Source organism: Nyctereutes procyonoides, unplaced genomic scaffold, assembly GCF_905146905.1.
Source record: "Nyctereutes procyonoides isolate TBG_1078 unplaced genomic scaffold, NYPRO_anot_genome, whole genome shotgun sequence".
NCBI classification, from domain to species: domain Eukaryota; kingdom Metazoa; phylum Chordata; class Mammalia; order Carnivora; family Canidae; genus Nyctereutes; species Nyctereutes procyonoides.
Window position 1 is genome coordinate 50,681,602 of NW_026575046.1, and position 25,843 is coordinate 50,707,444.

General features: G+C 43.6%; 1 protein-coding gene across 9 annotated transcripts in view; it reads left to right on the top strand.

Moving 5' to 3' along the window:
• Positions 1-1,281: 1,281 nt before the first annotated feature.
• Positions 1,282-25,843, top strand: part of SFXN1 (sideroflexin 1) — a 39,421-nt gene continuing 14,859 nt past the window's right edge. For 7 of the 9 annotated variants that reach the window (XR_008664376.1, XR_008664375.1, XM_055325288.1 and 4 more), the window contains exons 1-8: positions 1,282-1,394; positions 9,399-9,500; positions 15,191-15,365; positions 19,861-20,031; positions 20,780-20,878; positions 22,365-22,440; positions 23,008-23,093; positions 24,486-24,613. Coding sequence is in view for 7 of the 9 variants with exons in the window: in XM_055325288.1 (XP_055181263.1) it covers positions 15,202-15,365; positions 19,861-20,031; positions 20,780-20,878; positions 22,365-22,440; positions 23,008-23,093; positions 24,486-24,613 (724 nt within the window). In the remaining 2 variants the exon portion in view is untranslated. Of the gene's footprint in view, positions 1,395-8,022; positions 8,381-9,398; positions 9,501-15,190; positions 15,366-19,860; positions 20,032-20,779; positions 20,879-22,364; positions 22,441-23,007; positions 23,094-24,485; positions 24,614-25,843 lie in introns of those variants that run through there. The other 2 variants (XM_055325285.1, XM_055325290.1) reach the window with 2 other exon arrangements.

Sequence of the window (25,843 nt, forward strand, 5' to 3'; positions counted from 1 at the left end):
CATGAGAGACACCTAACTCTGGGAAATGAACAAGAGGTAGTGGTAGGGGAGGTGGGTGGGGGGGTTGGGGTGACTGGGTGATGGGCACTGAGGGGGGCACTTGGTGGGATGAGCACTGGGTGTTATGCAGTATGTTGGCAAATTGAACTCCGATAAAAAAATAAAATTAAAAAATTAAAAAAAAAAAAAGAATGTCTCCTTATCCCAGGGTCATAAATATACCCTCCAACAGAGTCTGTTAAAAACTTGGGAGTTTTGTTTTTCACACTTCAGTCTTTAATCCATCCAGAGCTGTTTTGTATGGTATAAGGTAGGGATTCAGTTGCCCCAGCATTATTTAGTGAATATTTATCCTTGCCCCGTCCCTTGGGATGCCAGCTCAGAGCACATTTCTGATTCTGGGTCCACGTCAGGTATCTCTATGTGACTGCGCTAAGCTCTTTGTTCATCCCTGCACAAACCCGCTACCTCCCTGTATTTGTAGGATGCGTCACCTTAACCTTGCTCTTTTTCTTCAAAATTGTTTTGGCTATTCCTGGTTCTGTATTTTCCCGTATACACTTTAAAGTCATCTTATCAAGTTGTACCCTTATCAAGTCGTACACACTCATACACGCTAGATTCGTTAGAATCTTGTTTGGAGTTGATTTATATTTATAGGTTATTTGGGGAAGAATTTATGACTCTACAGATGGAATCTTCTCCATGAGCATGATGTTTTTCACCATACAGTAGACTTCACCTGCCCGCAGGATACACGCAGAACGCAGTAATTCTCACCACCCTACCAGGCTGGTCCAGCCCCCATCCTATTATATCCTGGTTAACCAGAGTAGCCTCCCTCCTGGCCTCCTTGGGCCTCCACATCGCCTCCCCTGGAGCCTGTTCTCCACCCAGCAGTCGGAGCCGTTCTTTTAGAGCCATAAATCAGTTCGTGGCGCTTGCACGGCCTAAAATTGTCTCGTGGCCCCACGGGGCCACACTGCACACTTTGGGAAACACGGGTCCCAATGCACAAGTGAGCGAGCGAAGGGGTGGCTGCGGGCTCTTTGCAAGGGCCCGGCATGAAGAAACGGTGGAGCAAGGCGCAGCCCCGTCGGGGAACCCGCGGGGGAAGCGCGGGCGCCGGCCCGAGCCGCGAGGGCCCGCCGGGCTGCGGGGGGCGGGGAGGAGCGTGCGGCCGCGGCGCGGGCACGGGGGCGCGCTCCGAGGGCGCGCGGGGCCGGGCCGGGCGGAGGGCGCCGCGCCTCGGGGGCGGGCCCGGGGCTCCACGCGGCCGCCGCGCTCCGCACGGGGGCGCGCTCCGAGGGCGCGCTCCGAGGGCGCGCGCGGGGCCGCTCCGGCGGGAGGAGCCTTCCGGCGGCGGCGGGGAGCAGCGCGGAGCGGCGGGAGCGGTGAGTCGCGGGCGCGGGCCGGGTGGCGAGCGCGCGGGGAGCCCGCGGAGGGGCGGGGGGCGGGGGGCGGGCGGGCACGCGCGCCCGCGGGGACCCCGTGCCGGCGGCTCTGGGGCGGGGTCCCCGCCTCCCCGGGACCCCTGGTCGCCCGCGCCTGGCAGCCCCCGCCTGCAGCAGCCCGGCCTGCGGCGGGGGGCCCCGAGCCCGGCGGGTGCAGCGCGCCCTGCCCGGGCCGGGAGGGGGCTCGTGCCCCCCGCCGTCCCGCCGCCCCGCCGCCGCGCCGCCGCGTGACCGCAGTCCCCGCCGTGAGGGCCCAAAATGGCTGCCGCGGGGACCGGCCCCGCGCTACGGGCGCGAGTGACCGCGGCGACCCGCGCTGCCGCCCCCCGGCCGCCGCCTTCCGGGCCCCGGGCCGCCGCGCCTGGGGGGGAGAGAGCGCCCGGCCCCGCCCCGGAACTCGCAACTTTGTGGGAAAGAGAGAGGGGAGCCGGGGGTCCCGGACAGCCTGCGCCCCCGCCCGCCCCCCCCCCCCCCGCGCTCTCTCGACCTTGCCCGCGGGGCACAGGCCTCAGCCTTTCCAGAGTGACAGCCGTGGCGGCGACCCAGGGCCCTTTACTTTTACATCCTCCCAGCCCCGTGAGGCTCTTGGTTAACCTCCATCATCCTGATGCAAAAGGTCACACAGCTGGCGCCTGGAGAGCAAGGCCAAGTCTCAGCCTCAACGTTACTTGCTCAAAGATGCTTTCCTTTGACTGTGCCTCATGTGGGCACCTGAGACTATCCCTGTGATTTTCCTTTATTAGCGTTTCTCGTCAGTTGAAAAATTAACTGTGTCCTTGCTCCTTTTATTATCATCCTGTGATCGGGGCCTATGTTTGTCTTGCTCACTTACCTGCCCCTGCATCCAACAACTGCCTGTACCAGGTAGGCCCTCGGTGAATGTTTGTTGAGTGCTTGAATGAAAAAGGCTACTTCTGAGTGACTTCAGAGCTCAGGAGGCACTTAACCACTTCAGGGACAACTGCCTTCCGAACCCCCACTGCATTTTGTTTGTACTTTTCCCAAACTCATCATCTCTCTTCTGCCTTGCCCTCTAGATTCTGACTTGGGCACCTCTTGATTTTCTCTTTCATTCTCCTACCCCCAGGTAGGACAGTTTTCAGTATCATACCAGCTTCCAGGTATTATAATAGGTGGAAAGCGGGTATGCAGGTAAATAAAGAGGCTTTGCCGCACTTATGGTGCCAGACTCAGACTTGACATACAAGATATTTGAGAGAGGAACTCCTTGGGAGGATGGGTGGAGACTCTATCAAGAAGTCCTGGGACCTTAAGCAGGTTCCTTTCTCCCCTTAGGACTGCAAGTGTCTGGCTTGCAAAAATGACAGTTTGGAAGGAAAGGTCTATCAGTTCCTATCTAGCCTAGCCCTATGTATAATTGCTCAAAGTATGCATTCGAGTATTAGATTGAGTGTGCAGGTTTTAAGCCCCATGGGTCCTCAGGAAAGGGACAGTATCCATGGTTGTAGTTGTGAAAGAGGAGTCTGTGTAGCAGCAGAGGTTGGCTGTATTTCATGATCAGTAAGATATTAGGATCCTCTGAATACCCTGTAGAAATTTTAGGAAATCTCATACAGATGGGTATAGAGAGGTGCCAACTGGGAAGAAGCATCCCTCTCCTTCCTTACTTCCTGGGGAGAAAGCTTACAGGACAGCCAGAGCAGCAGTGACCTTAAAAGCATGTCTATCATCCAACGTTTTTGCTGTCCAGTACCTTAGAATAAAATAGGGCATCTATGTCCATCCTCCTGTGCAAACAATGATCAGATATATTTAGTTGGAATATAATCATGGGTGGAACTGACCTTTGGTGTGAGGTTAAAGGTAAGAAATCAGTAGCAAGAAGTCATTAAAAAAAAAAAGGCTGACTTATTTAGAATGTGAAAAATTGTTAAGTTAAAATAAGTATCAAACCTATACTTAATTATACAAAGTTCAAAGTTATGTTTAGTTAACTATTTGTCAGATGTTTTCAGAGACAGTATATGTAATTTGATTTGAGTCTTTATTTTTTTTTTTAAGATTTTATTTATTTATTCATGAGAGACACAGAGAGAGAGGCAGAGACACAGCAGAAGGAGAAGCAGGCTCCCTCTGCGGGGAACCCAAGGTGGGACTCGAACCTAGAACCCCAGGGTCACGCCCTGAACCAAAGGCAGATGCTCAACCCTTGAGCCACCAGGTGTCCATGATTTGACTATTTAAAGTGGGTGGTAAAACACTCAACTGAATAATCCAAAATACTACAGTCTGGCAGTATTTTAACATTTTTATAAGCCGATGCCACCATCTCGAGTAAAAACCAATAGAATTAAAAAAAAAATAGATGAGAACATCATCCATCCTAAGGAATTAAACCCAAGCCCAAAGTTGATCTTGTGGACTGGAATACAGCCGATGATTGCATTGTCATTAGGATGTCTTCAAACCAATCCAAGAGTGGGATCTACATTGTGGAGTGGGAGATAGGGGGTGAGGAGGATGCTGGCAGGGAGACAGGTAGAAGGCAATAATTCTCCATGTCTTCTTGATTCTAGAAAAGCCCCCTGGAATAGAGGAGAGTATGTGCCACAAAGCCATTGATAAGTGGAAACTTGCTTTGCAGGAGTCTAGTTCTTTGCCTAGGATTCAACTTTCTGGTCTAGAGTTTGATCTCCTGTGTGGCCACACCCATGAGAAAGGAATGCTGTGTGTGGACAACCAGCCCAAAGCCAAACAAATTAATAAATGTGGCATTTACTAATGCTCCTTGAGTTAGGATAATTGCCCTTGATAGCCACATCACCTCTGGCCTCCTATGGGTCAGAAGCATGGCAGAACGTCAGGCAGAAGGACCACTTCCTGGCTCTGCCATCTTGGATGTGATGCTTGATTTTTCTGAGCAGCTCTACAAAACAAGAGATGTTTTCTTGGAGGACTGAAATGAGGATTTGGCATCTAATAATGCCAGGAAAACCTAGTGTCTGGCACATAATGGGCACTCAGTCATGTCCCCCAGATAGCGACTTTGGCAGGGTGTTTCACACCTGCCTGGCTCTAACTAAACAAACCAGGGCGACCAGACTTTCTTTCAAACCTCTTTCAAAGTTGTTTTAATCACCAGCAAGATTCCAGTTTAATAATTTAATTTCCATTGTTAATCTTTAGCCAGGGTTAAAGGTCTTTATTACTAAGACCCTGATGAAAAGCACATTCTGTGCTAATGTTACCTGCAAAAGTTTGGGAGAATTTTTTTCCAGTTTAAGCATTTACTCGGCATGTAGCTAAAAGTTGGAGAATAAAATTTATCTTGGTGAAAAGTTATTTTTGTTAGACATATAATCTTCTTCAGGCAGCCAGGCGCCAGTCCATTTCTACCCCAACCCCATCACCACCACTGCCACCAGCGACTGTATTTATGGGCGGGACTTTAGCCAGTGAGGACAGGAGCTTCCATTCATGGGCAAGTGGCTTCTTAGAAATGTTCCCTACCTTTGGTTAGCATTTTACAATTAATAAAGGTTTAAAAGTTGTCTTGTACACCTCAGCTTACTAATCTTACTCACTCTGTGAGCCAACTCTCTCCTCCATTTTATTAGACAAAAATTTTGAGGCTCAGAGATGTGAAGTGACTCACATGGTGACATGCCTAGAAAGGAAGTGACAGAGCCAGGACTCCAGTCCACACTGCATTTGATCCAGTCCAGTTCTGATTCCATATGCCATCAGGGTAGGTGCTCACAGGACCAGGCAGCTCCTCTCAACAGGAACCTGCCAGAAAGAACAGGTCCAGCAACCAGCATTAATGTCCAGGGAGTCATTTAAATATTCATACTGGCCCTGCAAGAGGGTAAGCATCTTCCCTCAACTGGCAGGGTATTTGGTCATTATTTATTTATTTATTTTATGCAGTTCTCTCCAGCATAATTTCCCCAAACTTACCTGATTATAGGATATCCCTCGTGTACTTCTTAAAAATCTAATTCCTAGGCCACCATAGATCTCCTGAATCGGAATCTCTAGGGAAATACTTTCCTGGTCACAGCTACCTCTCCAGGGAGCAGAGTTCTGGAGCTAGACAACTAAGGTTCACATTCAGGCATCCCTTACTTACTTCAGTAAGTTTGCTACCCACCCTTGGAAACTGAACTATTACGAGGGTTAGATGAGATAAATATATAAGGAAAGGTCTTAGAATAAATGGTTATTAAATTAGTGGTTATTACTAAGTAGTATCCTAATTTTGGTGATAAAGATACAGAAACTTGGAGCTGTGGGCCAATATGTACAAGGTTATAGAGTCATTGGTGGAGCTGAGATGTAGACTTGGATCTGTTGTCTCCATAAACACAGTCACCTGACCAGTATACACCGCTTCTCTCAGTCCCTCCATCCAGGAATCCCCAGTTACAGGACAGTTAGGAAGGTACAGCTTGGAGCCAGGAATTCAAGCTCAGCTAACCAATCATCCAATGAACTTATCTGGAAATGAAACTGATCACCATTTCCTAATTCATGTAGACTTCACAAGCCATGAAGCTCCTATATGTGGTGGGAGGTGGTCCTGGGCCTAGGAACCAGGGTGGCCTTCACCCTTGCATAGCTGTGCACTGACTGTGTGACATCTAACCTACAAGGAAGGCAGAAATGCCCTCCCAGAATTATTCATAAAGATTGTGATGTAGTTTAAATAATGACTTGGGTAAATATGGAGTTCATTAACATTGACAGTAGGCCTGTAATAAGTGATGTATTACGAGTATATTACGAGTAGAAGATCTTTATCATGCCACTCATTGTTTTAAAAGCTCAAAAACTCAGAGTACCTGGGTGGCACAGCTGGTTGAGCAGCCAACTCTTGGTTTTAGCTCAGGTCATGATCTCAGGGTCATGAGATTGAGCCCTGTATTGGGCTCTACACTCAGTGAGGAGTCTGCTTAGGACTACCCTCTCCCTCTACCCCTCACCCTACACGTGTGCTATGTCTCTCAAAATAAATCTTAAAAAGCTTATAAACTCTATGACTTAGTTATTGTGGATTTCAGAGCAGGCTTACTGCTATTTTTTTGAAAAGCATTTTTGAAAACTGTGTATGGATTTGGATACCAGAGACATTCTGCAAGATTAGTGATCTGATAACTCAGTTGAAAACTTTATCAACAGAGTTGGATGATGTCCATACACAATGAGCTTTATGTGTGAAGCATGTCTACAAGTTTTTTTGGGGGAAATACAGGTTGTATTTATTAAAATATGTTTGTTCTTCAGCTTATTGTTTACTGTGTGTTGGGTCTTTCCAAACCCAGGATCAAGCCTGTGTTGGGTACAAAAGAGGTCTTCAGTGAATATTGAATGTATAAAGTAATTTTGTTTATGAATGAATGAATAAAAAGACTTGGAGAAATTTATTTTGATGAGGCTCCATGAGATTGTATTTATACAAAACCTTAGCCAAAAGATTGAATTTTAAGTTATTTTCCTCCTAAAAGATTATTTCTGTCCTCTTCCGGGGGTTAAGGAATCAACATACATAATATGTAAAATAATCTCTTTAGAAATGACTTTTTAATTTTTTAATTTTTATTTTTTTAAAGATTTTATTTATTCCTTTGACAGAGAGAGACAGTGCACAAGTAGGGCGAGGGGCAGAGGGAGAGGGAGAAGCAGACTTCCTGTTGAACAGGGAGCCCGATGCCAGGCTCTGAGGCTCCATCCCGGGACCCTGGGACCATGACCTGACCCAACCAACTGAACCACTGAGGCACCCTGAAATGATTCCTTTTTTTTTTTTTTTTAAGATTTATTTATTTATTTATTCATGATAGACACAGAGAGAGAGAGGCAGAGACACAGGCAGAGGGAGAAGCAGGCTCCATGCTGGGAGCCCGATGCGGGACTCGATCCCGGGACTCCAGGATCGTGCTCTGGGCCAAAGGCAGGTGCCAAACCGCTGAGCCACCCAGGGATCCCTGAAATGATTCATTTAAATGCAGTCTAAATCTCTAATAGTTAATGGTCCCAGATAGCTACATCCTGAGTTCATTGTAAGTGATTTTGTCTTTAAACAATAAGGCCTTGGCTTTCTTCTGATAGCAAAGTATTGTTAGTCAACCACAGAAAACTTTATTAAATCTCACATTTTTTCTGCAAAAAATATTTTAATACCCTTAAAGTATAAATTTTTCTTTAAAATTACTCATGGACAAGATTCTTTTTTAAAGGATGCCTCGGTGGCTCAGCAGTTGAGCATCTGCTCAGAGCACTTGGCTCAGGGCATGATCCCAGAGTCCCGAGATCGAGTCCCACATCAGGCTTCCTGCCTGGAGCCTGCTTCTCCCTCTTCCTATGTCTCTGCCTCTCTCCCTCTCTCTCACTCTCTGTGTCTCTCATGAATAAATAAATAAAACCTTTAAAAAAAAAGATTCTTTTTAAAAAATTTGACTTAAATTCAATTAATTAACATATAATGTATTATTGGTTTCAGAGGTAGAAGTCAGTGATTCATCCGTCTTATGTAATACCCACTGCTCATTACATCATGTGCCAGCACGGAGTCTAACGAGAGGCTCCATCTCACAACCCTGAGATCATGACCTGAGCCGAAATCAAGAGCTGGATGCTTAACTGACTGAGTCACTCAGGCACTGCTCTGAAGCTTTCTTTTGAACCATTTTGGCTTCTTGGTCATTCCTCCTGTCCTCAATATCATCATAAAGTCATACAACGTAATGACTTCGTCCAATGTTCTCTGCAGAAATTCCTAATTGATAAGTACCTGTTATAAAACTGCCAGAACCATGTGCTCAGCTGTGTTTGAGAACAACTTTATAGAGGTGTCTGATCTTTGACCAAGTTCAATGTGGCCGGTTGAGGGAACAAGCCCAGGAACCAGAAACCTCCAGAAGGCTGCGCACTTTATGGATGAACCAGACTGCGAGGAAACCAAGGTTCCTCCTTCCCCTTCTGCCCCTGGGGACTTGGCTTCCTTCTCACAGAGGTGCCCGAGGTGGCCTTGGCACCCCCAACCCTCTGACCCAAAAGCTGCTCAGTACTCAGTACACTGCCCACCAGCCAATGGGCACCTAGGACATGGTGGTTTGACCAAGCAGTCAGAACCTGCCACTGCCCAGCCAGCAGATGGAAAGGGCATGCCCCAGGGACCCCACCACCACCACCATGTGGTGGTAAAGGCCATGCAGGCACATTCGCCCTGGAGGTGGCTGCAGAGTCAGGGGAGCCTCAGTCCTCTCGCTTAGCACCTTAACTCAGTGCAGTGCAGAGAGCTGCTGTTTGGTCTCCAATCAGAGCACCCAGGCCTGGGGGTGGACAGGAGGGAGATGAGTGCCCCAGAACTGTGGCAGGACCACTCCTGGCCCCACTATTTCATGTGGAATAGAAAATGGATCATTAAAAAGAAAAAAGTAAAGTAGGACTCCTGATTCTAGAAATGAGTTGATTTATTTAGAGTTGAGAAAGTGAAGTGTGCTTGAAGGTTCATGCATGAAAAGGCTGTCTAATTGAAACATGGGAGTCACGGTTAATAATTAAAATTTTATGGTTTGAGATCAGCTGCCTTTGTAAGAATGTTACTATCACATTCCTGACTAGGCTTTATGTTTTTGAAATTTGTAGGAGCAGAGACAGGTTCTTGAGGCTGGTTGGTATTTCTTATGCCAGTATATAGTGCTATTTGAAATCCTTTCTAAGTAGGAAAAATGGTGCTGTATTTGTTTTCTATTGCTGCTATAACAACCACACAGTTAATAGTTGGAAACAGCATGTTATCTTACAGTTCTGGAGGTCAGAAGTCTGAAATGAGTCTGGGTTACTTCTGGAGGCTTTTTGCCTTTTCCAGCTTCTGGAGGCCGCCCACATTGCTTGGCTTACCGCCCTACGTCACCCCAATCTCTGCTTGTCTCATTTGTTCTTCATACTCTACCCCTCCTGCTCTTCCTTCTCTTGTAGGAGCTCTTGTGATTACATGAGGCCCACCTGAACAAGCCAGGCTCGTTTCCCAGTCTCAAGATCCTTAACTTACACACCCGCAAAGTCCTTTTGCCACAGAAGGTAACATATCCATGGTCTGTGGGGGTAGGATGTGCACGTCTTGGGGAAGGGGCATTATTCTGCCTACCGCAAGTCCACACAAGGCCCATTGCTTTTAGTGTGGGGCTTTCATGGGCTCCGCCAGGAGTCCGAAGATCAGCCTCCTTCCTGTCTTGCTGGATAGACAAGGGTTAGTGTGAGTAGCATCTCAGATTCCTCCTTTCCTCTTCCATAAAATGTGTATAGTATTCATAGAACACAGTGTCTTGAGAGCTGAGGTGGAATCTTCTGCGGTGGGCACAGAGTAGGGGCTCATACTCCAGGCGGGCATCCAGCCCAGTTCCTTGCCTGCACGAGAAACTCCAAACGTGTCGAGGTTCCTTTCCCCATCTCTCTCCTTTTTCTTTGCCTGTTAAACAAAGACTAAGGCTGCGGCCCCCACAGCCTTCTTGTTCACATGTTCTAGAGTCACACTGGGTCCTTGTAGTGTAGGACTTTGCAGTGTCAGTAGAAACCTTTGCATGTAAAGGACTTAAAAGGAGGGCCTCAAAGATACCAGTTCTGTGCAGGCATTAGTTGGTATACTTCGAGGGGAAAAATAGCTAAAAGAGAATGGTAGAGAGGGATCCCTGGGTGGCGCAGCGGTTTGGCGCCTGCCTTTGGCCCAGGGCGCGATCCTGGAGACCCGGGATCGAATCCCATGTCGGGCTCCCGGTGCATGGAGCCTGCTTCTCCCTCTGCCTGTGTCTCTGCCTCTCTCTCTCTCTCACTGTGTGCCTATCATAAATAAAAATAAAAATAAAAAAAAGAGAATGGTAGAGAGGGTGAGCTGACGAACCAGTGCCCAGGAATGCCTGCTTTGGGTCCTCTAGCTTTCCTTCTGCCACCAGCACCAGTCATACAACCTGGTCAAGTTATTTGCCCCTCTGGACCTCTGATTCCTCATCTGTATGGTGCAGTTAAAAATGGTGTGTCTTTTAAAAGATCTTATCTAGCTCTTATGCAGTTAGGACGTCTTTATTTTATGGAGTAACCATGTTTTAAACCCAGCTCATGTTTGTGCCAACTTGACCGAAATGTTGCTATTTCACAAATTGGAAGTGGTTTGTGAGTAAGAACCAGAATTCTGTGAAAGCAGTGTGTTAATTTGGGGGATTATGTATGTTACATATAAAGGACAAATAGGATTATACCTGAAGACAGATTACTTGGTACTCAGTTTTATGAGAATAATCCATATCAGATATCCATCCGCTGGGGAACACGGTGATTGCTCAGGCCTGAGGGACAGCATAGGCAGCTCAGAGAAACACAGGGAAGGAGACTGCTCCGACTGCATGTACAGCCACAGCTTGGTGTCCAGATTGCTTGAGGGCCGGGCCGAGCGCTGGCAAATCACATGCCTGTCCTTGTGCTTGACCTACTGAATCAGAATTTCCAGACAGGAGATAGTAATTGTCTTTGCAGGAATAAACAGTTCCCCAGGAGGGGCACTTCATGTGTGTGTGCAGTCTCTCCCTACTTGCTACCACCATGGCTCAGAATTTTTAGAATTTGCCAAGATGACTGTCTCTGCAGTGTTCCCCAACCCCTAGAGGGGATCATATTCTCCTTTCTTTATGATTGTTTCCTTCTTGGCATCATATCCTTCTCTCTTCGCAATCCCAAAGTAGAAGTAACCGCCTACCAAGGTGTTCTTCCTTTTGACCAGTTGGACTATGGAGAGGCTGTCTTACAGGACACTGCACTCTCCTTGCTTTTTCTCCTGCTGGTCCCTCTTAGTCAGCCTTCTTTGCCATAACCCCACCTGCTGAATCCCCTCCATTTCCTGGGGTGCACTGAGGTATCTCAGCAGGGCCCCAGGTCTCTGCAGACAAGTCTGAAAACTACTGCTCTCCTGGATGTGAATTGGAGTTTTTGTTTTGCTTTTTGTACATTTTGGAAATAACACATGTGATGTATTCTAATTCAAAATTTAGACATTTCTCACACAATGGCACAGCTCTTTGATGTACATTTTATTTCTTGTATCCCCAGACTTAATGCCCATGATTTGATGTGTTCTAATGTGAAATGTAGACATTTCTCTTCCCACAGCTAAGTCAACCAAAACCCAGCAGGAATAAACCTATAGTTCAACAAAGTCACACTCGTTGGCTTCTTGCATTGAGGGAGACCACACATCAGAGGAACAGAGTGCTCACCAACATGGGAGGAGATAGATCTGTTAGAGCATCTTGGAGAATGGTGGACTTTTGGTGAAGTTTAATGAAGCTTTGACTTAAACCAGGACTGGGTTTTAAGGTCTAGACTGTGAAGTGGCCCCACTGCCCTGTTTCCTTGGAAATTACCAAGTTAAGAAAAACAGGGAAAGTCATGTCCAGAAACTGTGTAATCTGAAACTCCACATCTAAGCTAGAAATCCAGGTTCCTTTTCTTTGTAGGAGTGGGACATTTCATTCTTTCTATTTTGGTTTCAAATAGCAAAGTTTCTAACAGTTTGTGATTACAGAAGATAAAATGTCTTGAGATAAGAGAGCAGCAGTCACTCAGAGAAGGATGGTGTTATGACACTTGATAGCCATGACCTTGGGAGAAATACGGTGTCCCATTAACTTTGCACCTGGCTCTAACTGTGCTTGTTATTCCAGCTGGCTTTCTGAGTAGCAGGGCTGATTGTTACTTTCTCAGTCTCACTGACCAGCAATTTCACATGCTGGATTCTTCGCTTCTGTTTTCCTAACGTGCTTGATTTAGATCCAGTGGGCTGTGATATGTATTAATTTGAGATTTTGATCAAGAGGACAAGTATGCCTAGCATTCTGGCACCTGGCATCTTAACGTACCTAAGAACTTATGAAGTACAAAAATATAACTTTATGAAAAATGACCTGGAAAAGAAAGCTGCTATTCAAACTAGTATTAGAAATATAGGGAAAGGAAACAAATAAAAAAGCCGTAGTTTGAGTCTGCATGGTAGGGATGCCTGGGTGGCTCAGCGGTTGAGCCTTTGACCCAGGGTGTGATTCCCAGCATTCAGAATCAAGTCCCACTTGCAGGCTTGCAGGGAGCCTGCTTCTCCCTCTGCCTGTGTCTCTGCCTCTCTCTCTCTCTGTGTCTCTCATGAATAAATAGATAAAATATTTTTTTAAAAAAACCTTTTGAAGCCTGCATGGTGATTCGATCCTTCAGTCTGCTAATGTCACACAGAGAGATCTAGTCTGAGGAGATCACCAGCTTTGAGGATAAAGATCAGAGACAAAAAGAAACAGTCAACAAAACTAAAAGACAACCTACAGAATGAGAAGAGATATTTGCAAATGACATATCAGATAAAGGACTAGTATCCAAGATTTATAAAGAACTTATTAAACTCAACAGCAAAGAAACAAACAATCCAATCATGAAATGGGCAAAAGGCATGAACAGAAATCTCAAAGAGGAAGACATAGACGTGGCCAACACTGTGCACATGAGAAAATGCTCCGCATCACTGGCCATCAGGGAAATACACATCAAAACCACAATGAGATACCACCTCACACCAGTGAGAATGGGGAAGATTAATAAGACAGGAAACAACAAATGTTGGAGAAGATGTGGAGAAAGGGGAACCCTCTTGCCCTGTTGGTGGGAATGTGAACTGGTGCAGCCACTCTGGAAAACTGTGTGGAGGTTCCTCAAAGAGTTAAAAATAGACCTGCCCTACAATCCAGCAATTGCACTGCTGGGGATTTACCCCAAAGATACAGATGCAGTGAAATGCCAGGACACCTGCACCCCGATGTTAATAGCAGCAATGTCCACAATAGCCAAACTGTGGAAGGAGCCTCGGTGTCCATCGACAGATGAATGGATAAAGAAGATGTGGTTTATGTATACAATGGAATATTACTCAGCCATTAGAAACGACAAATACCCACCATTTGCTTTGATGTGAATGGAACTAGAGGGTATTATGCTGAGTGAAATAAGTCAATTGGAGAAGGACAAACATTATATGGTCTTATTCATTTGGGGAATATAAAAAAGTGAAAGGGAATAAAGGGGAAAGGAGAAAAAATTATTAGGAAATATCAGAAAGGGAGACAGAACATGAGAGACTCCTAACTCTGGGAAACGAACAAGGGGTGGTAGAAAGGGAGGTGGGCGGGGGATGGGGGTGTCTGGGTGATGGGCACTGAGGGGGGCACTTGATGGGATGAGCACTGGGTGTTATGCTATATGTTGGCAAATTGAGCTCCAATAAAATAATAAAAAAAAAAGATCAGAGACAAGGCTACAACATTATTTATTATGGTGAAAAGCTGAAAATAATTTAAACATTAAAGGTGTTGTATATACCCAAAATGAATATTTAGCACTGTGGGGAATGCTCCTTAGGTGAGCGCCTCTCCCCAAATATCAGGAAATTGAAATAGAGAGTATGCTATCAACTTTATTTTTTTATTTCTATGATATGAATAAAAAAATGTCTGCAAGGAATTGCCAAAACATTAAGGATGGTCATCTCAGTGTGGTTAAATTAGCAAAGATTTGTTTCTTTATTCTGTTTTTTAAAATTTGTGTATTTGCAGAGAAAGAGAGAGCACAAGCAGGTGGAGCAGCAGGCAGAGGGAGAGGAGAAGCAGGCTCCCGCTGAGCAGGGACCCCCCCCCCCCGCCCCAATGTGAGGTTCTGTCCCAGGACCCTGGGATCATTACCTGAGCCGGAGAGCAGACGCTTAACCAACTGACTAACTGAGACACCCAGGCGCCCCATTCTGTATTTCCTACAACAAGCTTATATTATTCAGAACACTACCATAAGCATGCATTACAGTAATACACTGCAGTTCTAAAAATAAGTATATCACTTAGAGAAAGAAATCAGTTACTTTTGGGAAAACAGTAGTGGTTCTTAGCCATGAAATAGGTATTCTGTGAGGGAAATGATATGCTATAGTGTGACTTGTATTCACGGGCTTGTCTAAATGTGTTTTACCCACTATGTTCCTGTTAGATTGAGGAATATAACTTTGCATTTTTTTTTAAAGATTTTATTTATTTATTCATGAGAGACAGAGAGAGAGGCAGGCTCCATGCAGGGAGCCCGATGTGGGACTTGATCCGGGACTCCAGGACCATGCCCTGGGCCAAAGGCGCAGGCATTAAACCGCTGAGCCATCCAGGGATCCCCCAACTTTGCATTTTTGATTGGTGGTTTATATGCTGAACAGGGCTGACTGAATCTCAGTCTTTTTCCAATTGTAAAATTTTTAGCATATAATCCTTTTTTGCATAGTCACTTCTATCAGTAGAAATCACAAATTTAGTAGACTAGAATGAAGCAGTAGTTTGGCGCTGGTTGTTGCACCCAGAAAAGGGTTGCAAACTTCAGACCTTGTTACTACTAATGTTATTTTTAACTTTTTCTATTTCTGTTTTTTTCTAGAGTGTTTCTAGGCTTCCAAACGTTAAGGAATGATGAAATACTATGTATTTATAAAGAGAAATATGTGGGAAATTATTGAAATTTGGTTAGGATCAGTTGGGATTTATGGACAAAGTAAACTTTGGATTTAGATTGTCTTTCTGCCATTCATAGCAAAGTTATTTTTGTAAAGAGGAACGTATATAAATCTTTACCAGGAAATTAATGTGACTATAAACTTTCTAAAATGTATGGCAGCATTGTAAGTCTTAACTAGACTTGTCTTTTTGACCCTCTAGAGTCCAGGACGATGTCTGGAGAACTTCCACCAAACATTAACATCAAGGAACCTCGATGGGATCAAAGCACTTTTGTTGGACGAGCCAATCATTTCTTCACTGTAACGGATCCCAGGAATATTCTGTTAACCAACGAACAACTAGAGAATGCAAGAAAAATAGTCCATGATTACAGGTAACATTTATGATTATGCTTTCTGATTAATACAGGAATAGGTCACCATGTTCGCCTATTGTCTTTAAACCTTCACTTAGTGATTTTACAACTTTTTTTTTGCAATGGAATCCTTTTTACCAAAAAAAGAGGAAATAGGAAGACATGTTCTATCCCCTGAGGCTGAGCCTTAATGCAGAGATCTGGGGTTCACAGTAACCTGAAAGTAAGATAGCTGTCCCTCCAACTCCTAGGTACCAATCTTGAGGTCCCCTTTCCCAACACTCTGCCTCCTATTCTCCAGGACGTCCCTGCATCTGTAGCACCCCCCTGTGTATCTCTCTGATGGAGATCTCATCATGCAGAAAGCAAGTTGTCAAGAATTAGAGAAGGTTGGTTGCTTGGAGATAAAACCTCAGTGAATAAACCTCACAGGTAGGAGCTCAGATGGAAAGATGCTGGTGGCAGGTTTGTAGGTTTGGGCTGCAGTTTGTCGATTCAAAGAGCCAGTCATGAAGTCAGAGAAGAGAGATGCTCTGATAAGGCAGAGTCACAACCGTCTAAAAGACCACATAAGAAATATTTCAGGCTTTGTGGGCCACAAAGGGTTTCTGTTCACTGTTTTTCTTATTTTATTTTTTTAACATCCTTTTAAAAAATTAAAAGCTACTCTTAGCTAGTGAGGCAGACAGGCCACGACAGTAGTTTACACTCTCCTGCTCTAAGGGAGAGTCAGTCAGAAGCTGGGAATTAGAACAGTGGGTGCTACACACCTGAACATGCCGTGAGCAGGGCACACAAGGTGGGTATTTGATGGACACATGAGTGGTTAGGGAAGGACCCAAGGCAGTCTGTAAAGTTTGTCGCCAAACACTGAGACTGGCCCAATCTTAGCACATGCCAGTGCATCAAGAGAGAATAGCCAGACAACAGAACACCTCGGAACCTCGTGTGAGAATACTGAAGAACAAGGCAGAACACAAGCAGAAGCACATGTCAGGAGTTCAGGAAAGCAGATGCTCTGTGAATCTGGAACAAAAGCCATAAAAAGGAGAGGTGGAGAGGAAAAAAGCTAGAGTCGTTGAAAAGATGACATACAAACATTGCAGAGAAGCTGACACTGTAAGAGCAAGAGGAGGGAGCAGTGCTAGAGGTGGAGCTGGGTGCTAGAGACAGACAACAGAGGCTACATCACTGCACATTTTCTAAAACTCATTAAATCATACACTTAGGATGGGTGACTTTGTTGCATTTAAATTATTCCTCAATAAAATTGATTTAATTATTCAAAAAAGGCGACGCTTCCCAATTCATTTGCAACACTGATCCTGTAAATGACAGAAGCACACTAAAAGAATGCAGTGGCCCATCTTGCAAATATGTAAAAATCCAAAATAAAATACTAGCATGTTAAATCTGTTTCATTAAACTATGAACAAGTCAGATTTGTTCCAGGAATACAAAGGTGATTTATTTTAGGACATCTATTAATGTAATTACACATCAAAGCAGGAAAGCATCTTGATAGATGCCGAAAGAAGGTAAAATTATCCATGTTTTTTTCAGAAAATAATCAGCGAGGAATAATGTACAGTATTTCTTACATATGATGAAGAATACACATCCCACATTAGCAGCCAGCATCACACTAAATAATGAAACAGTAGGGCTGAACTTTCCAGACAGTTCTGCAGAAAAGCAATCCTGTGGAATATTCCCCCCCCCAATACCAGAAAAGAGAGAGAGAAAGAAAGACAGAAAGAAAGGCAGAAGGACAAATAGAAAAAGAAAGAAAAAAAGAAAAGAAAAGAAAAAGAGGCTTCCAGAGTCAAATTTCGAAAGATTTATATCCCATCTTTTTTTTTTCCTTAAATTTTTATTTTTAAGTAATCTCCACACCCAACACAGGGCTGGAACTTACAACCCCGAGATCAAGAGTTGCATGCCTCACTGAGCCAGCCAGACGCCCCTACATCCCATTCTTAAGGATGTCACATCCTGTTGACTTTTGAGAGATTCCAGGAAGTATTAGAATAAAGAAAGCTGCCAGTCTGTTTTCCCAGACTTGAACATGGGACTTTTTTCTTTCCCGTAACACCTAATAACATCTAAGAGAATACACTCCTAAAAATCTTGTATTACAAGGCATTCTCTTAAAGTCAGGAGCAAGTCAGAATGCCTCTATCTTCACTATTGTATAACATTGTTCTGGAAGCCCTAATCAGTTCAGTAAGGCATAAAGAAATAAGGGCACCTGGCCGACTTACTGGTGGGGTCCTAAATTTGAGCCGCACATTGGGTATGGAGATTGCTTAAATAGGAGGGAAAGGAGATCTTAAAAACAAGAGACAATTTCTTTTTTTCCTCTCTCTTTTTTTTTCGCAAATGATGGTATTCTCACCAATCAACTAAAAAAACCAGTAGAACAAATAAGAGAATACAAGTGGGCTATACAGTTTCTTATACAACAGCAATAATCAGACAATATTTTTCAGATTTCATTCATAAGATTAAAAATATGTATATACCTATATATAAAATATCTGAGAATACACTTACCCGGAAGTGTGAAGCAGTTCCAAGACCGCTGGGGGGGGAGGGGTCATTAAAAGAAGCCTTTGGTAACTGGAGAAACATGCAGTAAGTCTGGATAGAAAGTCTTAATACAGTAGAGGTGTCAGCTCTCTCCAAATCAATACAGTTTCAGTCCAAATACAATTGTGCTCACCTGTAAAATTGACAGAAGAATTCTGAGCATTGTCCAGAAAATTAATGAGCATAACTCAGGCACTTTTGAAAGAGGAAAGGAGTCGTCGTGGCGGGAGAGACTACTATTCTACTGGGCACAGAATGGACTGTCAGAGGGTGGGCACGGGCCCCACAAGGTGAAAATAGTGGAAATTATAGAAAGCCCCAAAACCAAGCCCAGCATTCATGCATTCAGAGAATCTCAACTGATGATGACTATAGCATTTAAATCTTGGGTGTTAGGATGGCAGAGCAGCTAATGGGAAAGGCAAGTTAAGCAAGTTTCACATGTTCATATCTTCACATAAATTCCAAATAAATTAAGAACTTCAGAGACAATTAAAAAAAAAAACTGGTGGGTAGCCCTGGTGGCTCAGCGGTTTAGCGCCGCCTGCAGCCCAGGGTGTGATCCTGGAGACCCTGGATCGAGTCCCATGTTGGGCTTCCTGCATGGAGCCTGCTTCTCCCTCTGCCCGTGTCTCTGCCTCTCTCTCGCTCTCTCTGAATGAATAAATAAATAAATCTTTAAAAAAAAAAAACAAACTGGTAACAAAAGTGCAAGACATAGAGGTGAATATTTGTATAACCCTGAAGCAGGTCAGAACTTTCTAGGCAGAGACTTTATTTGTTCCTACCTGACTACATAAGATAAAAATGTTCAGGGGAGCAGATTACACAGCTAACAAGATTACCCACAGTGAGTCAAGTTCACATGTGAGCCGCTTAAACAGTGAGGATGCTGCCACCGCTGACGATCAACAGACATACTCGAGTACAGAAAAAGGACAAAAGGCGTATTCACAGCCTCAGTATTTTACACTTTTGTCTCAGCCAGTGTACTCATTTCTTTCTGATTAACCTTGGATGTGGGGCAAGATTTATTAATAAGGAGATTGACTTCCTCATCCTTTACAAATGGAAAAGATTAGAAGCAATTAAAGTGCCCACCAATAGGGATTGGGATAATCTACTATCTTATAATCGTACCGTGGGAACTGGAGCATTTAAAAGGATGATGTGTTACTTTTAAACTATTACTTCCACAAAGACCCTGATTCCAAATAAGGTCACAGTCTGAGGTTCTGGGTAGATATGAATTTGGGGGGATACTCTTCAACCCAGTATAGATGATATAGAAGAAGATCTGAAGAAACAGAAAAGTGTTTAAAAAATACTATTCATTTTAAAAAGGTCATAAAGCGATGGTATGGGGTTTATAGAGATCCTAAGTGACTTATACAGATCCTGCGAGACAAGTGGCAGTGTCTTCACAAAACAGTATAAGTACAAATGAGTAGTCAAAGGCTTGAATGGTTTTAATTGCACTAAGAGTGTCTATATTTTCTAAATTTTTAGCAATGAACATGTGTTTCTTTGATAACAAGATAAAATAATGAGCCTTTCTAATTAGGATTTCAAACTATAGGTATAAAAATGAATTCATGTTCTTAATTGCCTAACACAATTATCTATCTAATTGGTTGAAAATATTACAAGGTTTGCAAAGTTCAAAAAGTGTTTTTAAATATATCATTTAAAACAAAGAATATTTCAAAGTTGAATACTTCAAGATACAAGATAAGTTTTGTTTTTCAAAATTACAAAATTTGAGATACATGGGTTTGAAATCTTTTGTGTTACTAAAATTCACTGCAGGCATAGTTGTTTTAGGTAAGGGTAAACTTAAAAACTTTCTAGCTATACGTCTCTAGAGCACTGGTGAGATATTTGAAATGAATGGTTCTCTTGCTATTTCTTATTTCCCTAGGCAAGGAATTATTCCTCCAGGTCTTACAGAAAATGAATTATGGAGAGCAAAGTACATCTATGATTCAGCTTTTCATCCCGACACAGGTGAAAAGATGATTTTGATAGGAAGAATGTCGGCTCAGGTTCCAATGAACATGACCATCACAGGTTGTATGATGACATTTTATAGGTAAGTAATTAAGTGTAATAACAGCAATTCATTTTATAGTACAGAAGCTTAAAGTACATTTGTGTACGTAAATAGTTTTATTGAAATGAATGTCATTTCACATTGAGTTCCATTTTATATAAATGTCACAACTCTAGGGTTTTTTTGTTTTTTTTTTAAACTTTTCCCTGTGCTAAATGAATAGTATTCTCTTTGTTATTCAAAAGGAGACTGAATTTTTCCCTAACTCTTACATCCAAAAGAAAATGAGATGGAGAAAGAAAATTAAAAAGTCGCTAAGCAAATTCTCTTTTTAATCCATTCATAAGATACAAATATAAGTGTAGGTGTGGCCATAGACAGACATTTAGGCTTGCATGTGCCATTAGGAGGGATCAGGGCTACTTCACCTACAGATGGCTTGTTTTTTCCCCAAGAGAAGGCACCTGACATTTGTTGAGTGCCTACTGTATGCCAGGCTCTCTACAGAGTTAAGATCAAATTTAAGGAAGGTAACTTGATCCTCACTGTAAACCTTTTGAGGTTAGTGTTAACCCTATCTAAAGAAGGAGGATACTGAGAATCAGAGGATGGACACCTGCCCCACCACACAGGTCCAAAGCCTTCGACGCAGAACGCAGGGTCTTTGACCTAGCGTACTCCCTCGGCAGTCCATCTCCTCTGTGGTTACTGGTGTTCACATTTTTTGTCCTGCACAGCGGCTAGATCACAGGCGATGGCCGGTATGTGATGGATCACTCTGTTTTAGGACCACACCGGCAGTGCTGTTTTGGCAGTGGATCAACCAGTCCTTCAATGCCGTGGTCAATTACACCAACAGAAGTGGAGACGCTCCCCTCACTGTAAAGTAAGACTGGACCAGTTAATGGTTCTCTGTTCCTCAGGGTGCATTTGGTTCAGCGGTATATAAGCTGTTGATTTGTTCGGAATATCAGGGGGCATATTGTACAGTAATGTTTCTTCTCCTCCCTTCTTATCAAGATGATTGTTCTCAGCCTGCCTTCTCAGACATAACTCATGCTGTTAGGCAGATTTGTCTCCCACATCCTCAGGCTCCCCCTGCAGAACACATTTCTGGGAGTTCAGGACCCACCTGTGGCAAATGATAAGCTGTGCCCTCACCTACCCTGAGCCTGTGGCCAGATAACAGCATCAAAAGTAGCGGCGTCCATAGTGTGATTTCTGCAGAAACCAAGGAGATTTGTCTTTACATAAGCCAAGTATAGAGCCAAACAGAAGGTGAATAAGTTTAAAATGTTACCTCCTGTAAAAAACTGTTTGAACAGGCTTAAGTGATTAGTGAGCCAAAACTTTTAGCTCAATTTGGAGAATACTTCAAAAGTGTTTTCTTTATTTGTCACCTTTAAATGGCTTTGGACAGTCCATTGTCTTCCCTTGTCACCATATGAAACAAAGGCTATGGAAATCTGCCATTGGCAGTGTTTATCAAACCTTCATTTCTTGCAACCCCTTGAATTAACACTTATTTTATTTATATATTTTTCTTACACAGCATACAAGGGGGCGGGGTGTGGACAGAGGGAGAAGGTTAGACAATCTTAAGTAGGCTCCGTGCCCAGCAGGGAGCCCAGCATGGAGTTCGATCTTACAGCACTGAGATCATGACCTGAGCCGAAACCAAAAGTTTTAAGATTTTATTTATTTATTTATGAGAGACACCGAGAGAAAGACAGAGACACAGGCAGAGGAAGAAGCAGATTCCCCTCAGGGAGCCCATTGAGGGACTCGATCCTAGGACTCCAGAATCTCAACTTGAGCCAAAGGCAGATGCTCAACCGCTGAGCTACCCAGGTGCCCCAAGAGTCAGACACTTAACTGACTGAGCCACCTAGGTGCCCCTAAAAGTTACTTTAAAATAGAAGGGAAGAGCAGTGCCTAACTGCCTGTTGAAGATGGGACTTTTAGTACTTCTATACCATAACTTATAATTTTAAGAACAGCATTGTACTTTTACTTCCAGTATGTATATTTATAATTTTGAGAAGTACTTTTTATTTAAGCAGATGCTGCCCACACTTAGGCCAAGATGCTTTTTCCTGCTCGCTCGCAGCCCCCTCTGTCCGCCCCCAGGGCCCGTTCCCTAGGGCCGCTTGCCGTAGGTGGTGGTGGGCTTGTCTGCAAAAAATGCCACTCTTCCAGGGTCTGCTTGCTTCCCTACTATATGTGTCTGTGAAGCGATCATGAGTGTTGTTTTGTGGGATCTTCCTTCATAATCATGCTCTTTCACTTTCCCCCTCGTTTCTTCCAAAAAATGTCAAACCCGGGTTTCTTGACGTGCAACTTGTTTTTCACACACTGCTCTTTCTTTTCAGTGAATTGGGAACAGCTTATGTTTCCGCGACAACTGGTGCCGTAGCAACAGCTCTAGGCCTCAATGCATTAACCAAGGTACTTGGATTATTATTTCCCTAGTAAGACTTCTTAATTTGTCCTCACCTGCCTGGCTCCAAGTCTCTCGATTATTTCCCAAAAGAGTTCAAGTCCTGGGACTTTCTTATTACCATCATTGTCTTCACCTATGTATCTCACTTGGGCCTTCCAATGAACTGGGGAAGGTCTGTCACTGGCGACATCTGCCAAGCCCCTGCTCCATCCTTGGTACTGGGTCCCACATGCTCAGTGTTCCCTGACCCTAACTGCCCACTAGAGGCTGTGTGCCGATGAGTGTACCAGCACCCACACCTCTGGAGAAGAGCAGATGCCAGCACCTGAACTCAAGACCCTAGTCCATTAGGCAGGCCAATCTGGCCAGTGTCTTGGAAGTGTGCCTTATCCCAGTTGCCCATACTGGAAATAGACAAACACCACCAGGAAACAAATTTTCAAAGTACTCCTGGCCTGAGCTTCCATATAAAGAAGACTGTTTTTAGCAGATTTCAAGAAGAAATAAGTATTTTGCATTTGGTCATACGGGCAAAATGTAAGATAATGCTTTTGGGATTTTTCTTTCTGCAGCATGTCTCACCTCTCATAGGACGGTTTGTTCCCTTCGCTGCAGTAGCTGCTGCTAATTGCATTAATATCCCCTTAATGAGGCAAAGGTAAGGTTCCTATGTAGTCTTAGAAAAGACTGGTGCTTGACAAGAGAGTGTTGTAATAAGTTTTGTTGAAACTTTTAACAATTTGTTTTAATTTTTATAGATGGAATTATATGGGACCTGGGGTTGTTTCAGAGTAATGTGTCATGGGCACAGGGATGGGTCCATTTGTGAAACAAGCTTAGCCATCAGTTGCTAATTATTGAAGTAGGATGATGAGTGTAGGGAGGGTGGTTAGAAGACTCTCCCTGCTTCTGTGTAATAAAAAGTGTAAAACATATATCTCAAACTAACATGTAGCTGTTCTAGAGCTAGGCAAAGAAGGTCTATACACAGAAAGTTTATTTCCTAAAATAGGTTCTCCCCTTCCCACTCTAGAACTGTCCTATTGGGTTTAAAGTAATATTAATCCATATTTTTGGAAGTATTCTATAGAACTGGCAAAAATTAAATGAGAAGAAAGAATAAGAAAAAGCATAATGAAAAACAGGGTAGCAATAGGAGCTATAATTTTAGTGTTAGTAACTAGAATTAAATATCTAGTAGTGCCATATATTAGTGATTCCTATGTCAGGATAGTTAGTTTACTTAATAATGCCATATATTATATTTATCTCTCATTTGGAAAGTTGTTCAGATTTGCACTTGAGCATAAAAATTAGCCTTATCTTTAAGTTAGCATATTCACCCTTTAAGTTATATTGTTATTAAAAATGTAACACCTTTTTAAAAATAAATAAATATATTTTTAAAAAGTAACTTTTTTTTAAATGGAGTTTACTAGTGTTATTTTATTTTTTTTAAGATTTTATTTATTTATTTATTTATTTATTTATTTATTTATTTATTTATTAGAATGCACGTGCAGGGGAAGGGGCAGAGTGAGAGGGAGAGAATCTCAAGCAGACTCCTTGCTGAGTGGAGCCTGACACCAGGCTTGATCCCACAACCCTGAAATCATGACCTGAACTAAAATCAAGAGTTGGATGCTCAACCGACTGAGCCACCCAGGTGCCCTGTGTTATTTTACTTTTATGCCTATCACATAAGGATTAGACTTGTTCATGGTATTAAAAATAGACCTATTAGGGCAGCCCCAGTGGCTCAGTGGTTTAGCGCCGCCTTCAGTCAAGGGCCTGATCCTGGAGACCCGGGATCAAGTCCCGCGTCGGGCTCCCTCTTCTCCCTCTGCCTGTGTCTCTGCCTTTCTCTCTCTGTCTCTCATGAATAAATAAATAAAATCTTTAAAAAAAAAAACAGACCTATTAGTGCTAAAAATGACACTTGAGTGGGTATTAGGATTAAGTAAGGACTTGATCTTCCATGACCCAGTGCTCTTTCCAACCGTTTCATGAAGGCATCTGTGAACTTCTTTGCATGTGTTTTACTCGGCAGGGAACTCAAAATTGGCATTCCTGTCACAGATGAGAACGGGAACCGCTTGGGCGAGTCGGCCAATGCTGCAAAACAAGCCATCACACAAGTAGTCATCTCCAGGATTCTCATGGCAGCCCCGGGCATGGGTTAGTAACTCTTTGTCAGCGAGCCCTGGCTGTAGTCTGAGGGGCAGGAAGCCACAAAGCAGTTTAAGCAGGGGAGTGGTGTAATTCGTAGGCTTTAGCTGCCTGACATTGGGTACTGTGTCAGGAGCAGAGTGAAGAGGGCCAGTCGTGATGGTTGGAGACTGGCCAGGAACCTGGGTCGCTATAGCAGGCCAGTGATAGAGCTGGTGTGGATCAGGGTAGTGACAGAATGGGTCAGGAGAACTTGAAGGCAAAGAATTTGATTTTTGTAAATCGTAAAAAACTTCTAAAAGTTCTTGAATCAGAATAATTTTTACTGAAGATTTATTTGTATTGATGAGAAACTCTTAGAATACAAACCAAGTTGGGTTGGTTAGAGCAGCTATTAAGATGTATGCCAAGTTTCTACTCAGTTTTGTCAATAGAGCTTGGAGTTAGCATAATCCACAGCCAAAATCTATCCTGTATATAGTTCCTCTAAGACTCTGAGCCCACTCCTAGGGTTTCCCACAGGTACCCTCAGACCAAAGGCTAAGAAAAGATTCTCAGACTTACCCAGAAACCAGAGGGCCTTGGAAGTCTAATGCTCTTTCCAGAAAAAGGTTGAAATTAATATGATTGATTTTATCATCTAAATACAAAAAGCACCTGGCTATTAACCAAGCTCTCACAGGACACATACTTAATCAGTTGCCATCAGGTTGTCCTGCTAGTATCTCTTCTTGTCTTTGAGTTCCTTTTGTCATTATGAATCTCATCAGTGGACCAAAGTTGAAGGAAAGAGCCTGAAGGAAAACTTCAAGGAACTGTATAATGGCATCAGTTACAATCACAGATAATTGGGATGATCTGATTGAGCCACCATTAATTGATGGAACAAAGGAACCCTTTGGCACCCTCATGAGACAGCAGTGTGCACTATGGGGGGGTGGGTGCCCTGTGGGAACCACAGTCGTGAAACAGACCAGGTCCCCTGAGTCTGGCACCAGCACAGGGTCGCTAACCTATGAGGAGCTGCAGCACCTGCCCCAGCATGCCTGCTGAGCCCAGATTTCCAGATCCTCCTAAATCAAACTTGCAACTCCAGCTTCTACCCTGCATTTGCATTTGCTTTTGGTTTTGGTTTTGTTCTTTCCCATTTTGAAAGATAAGGTTCCCCTTTGGAGTTCAGCCAGCCCAATGGATCTATTTCTAGAGGCTTGGTTATTTTATTTAAAAAATATTTTTTAT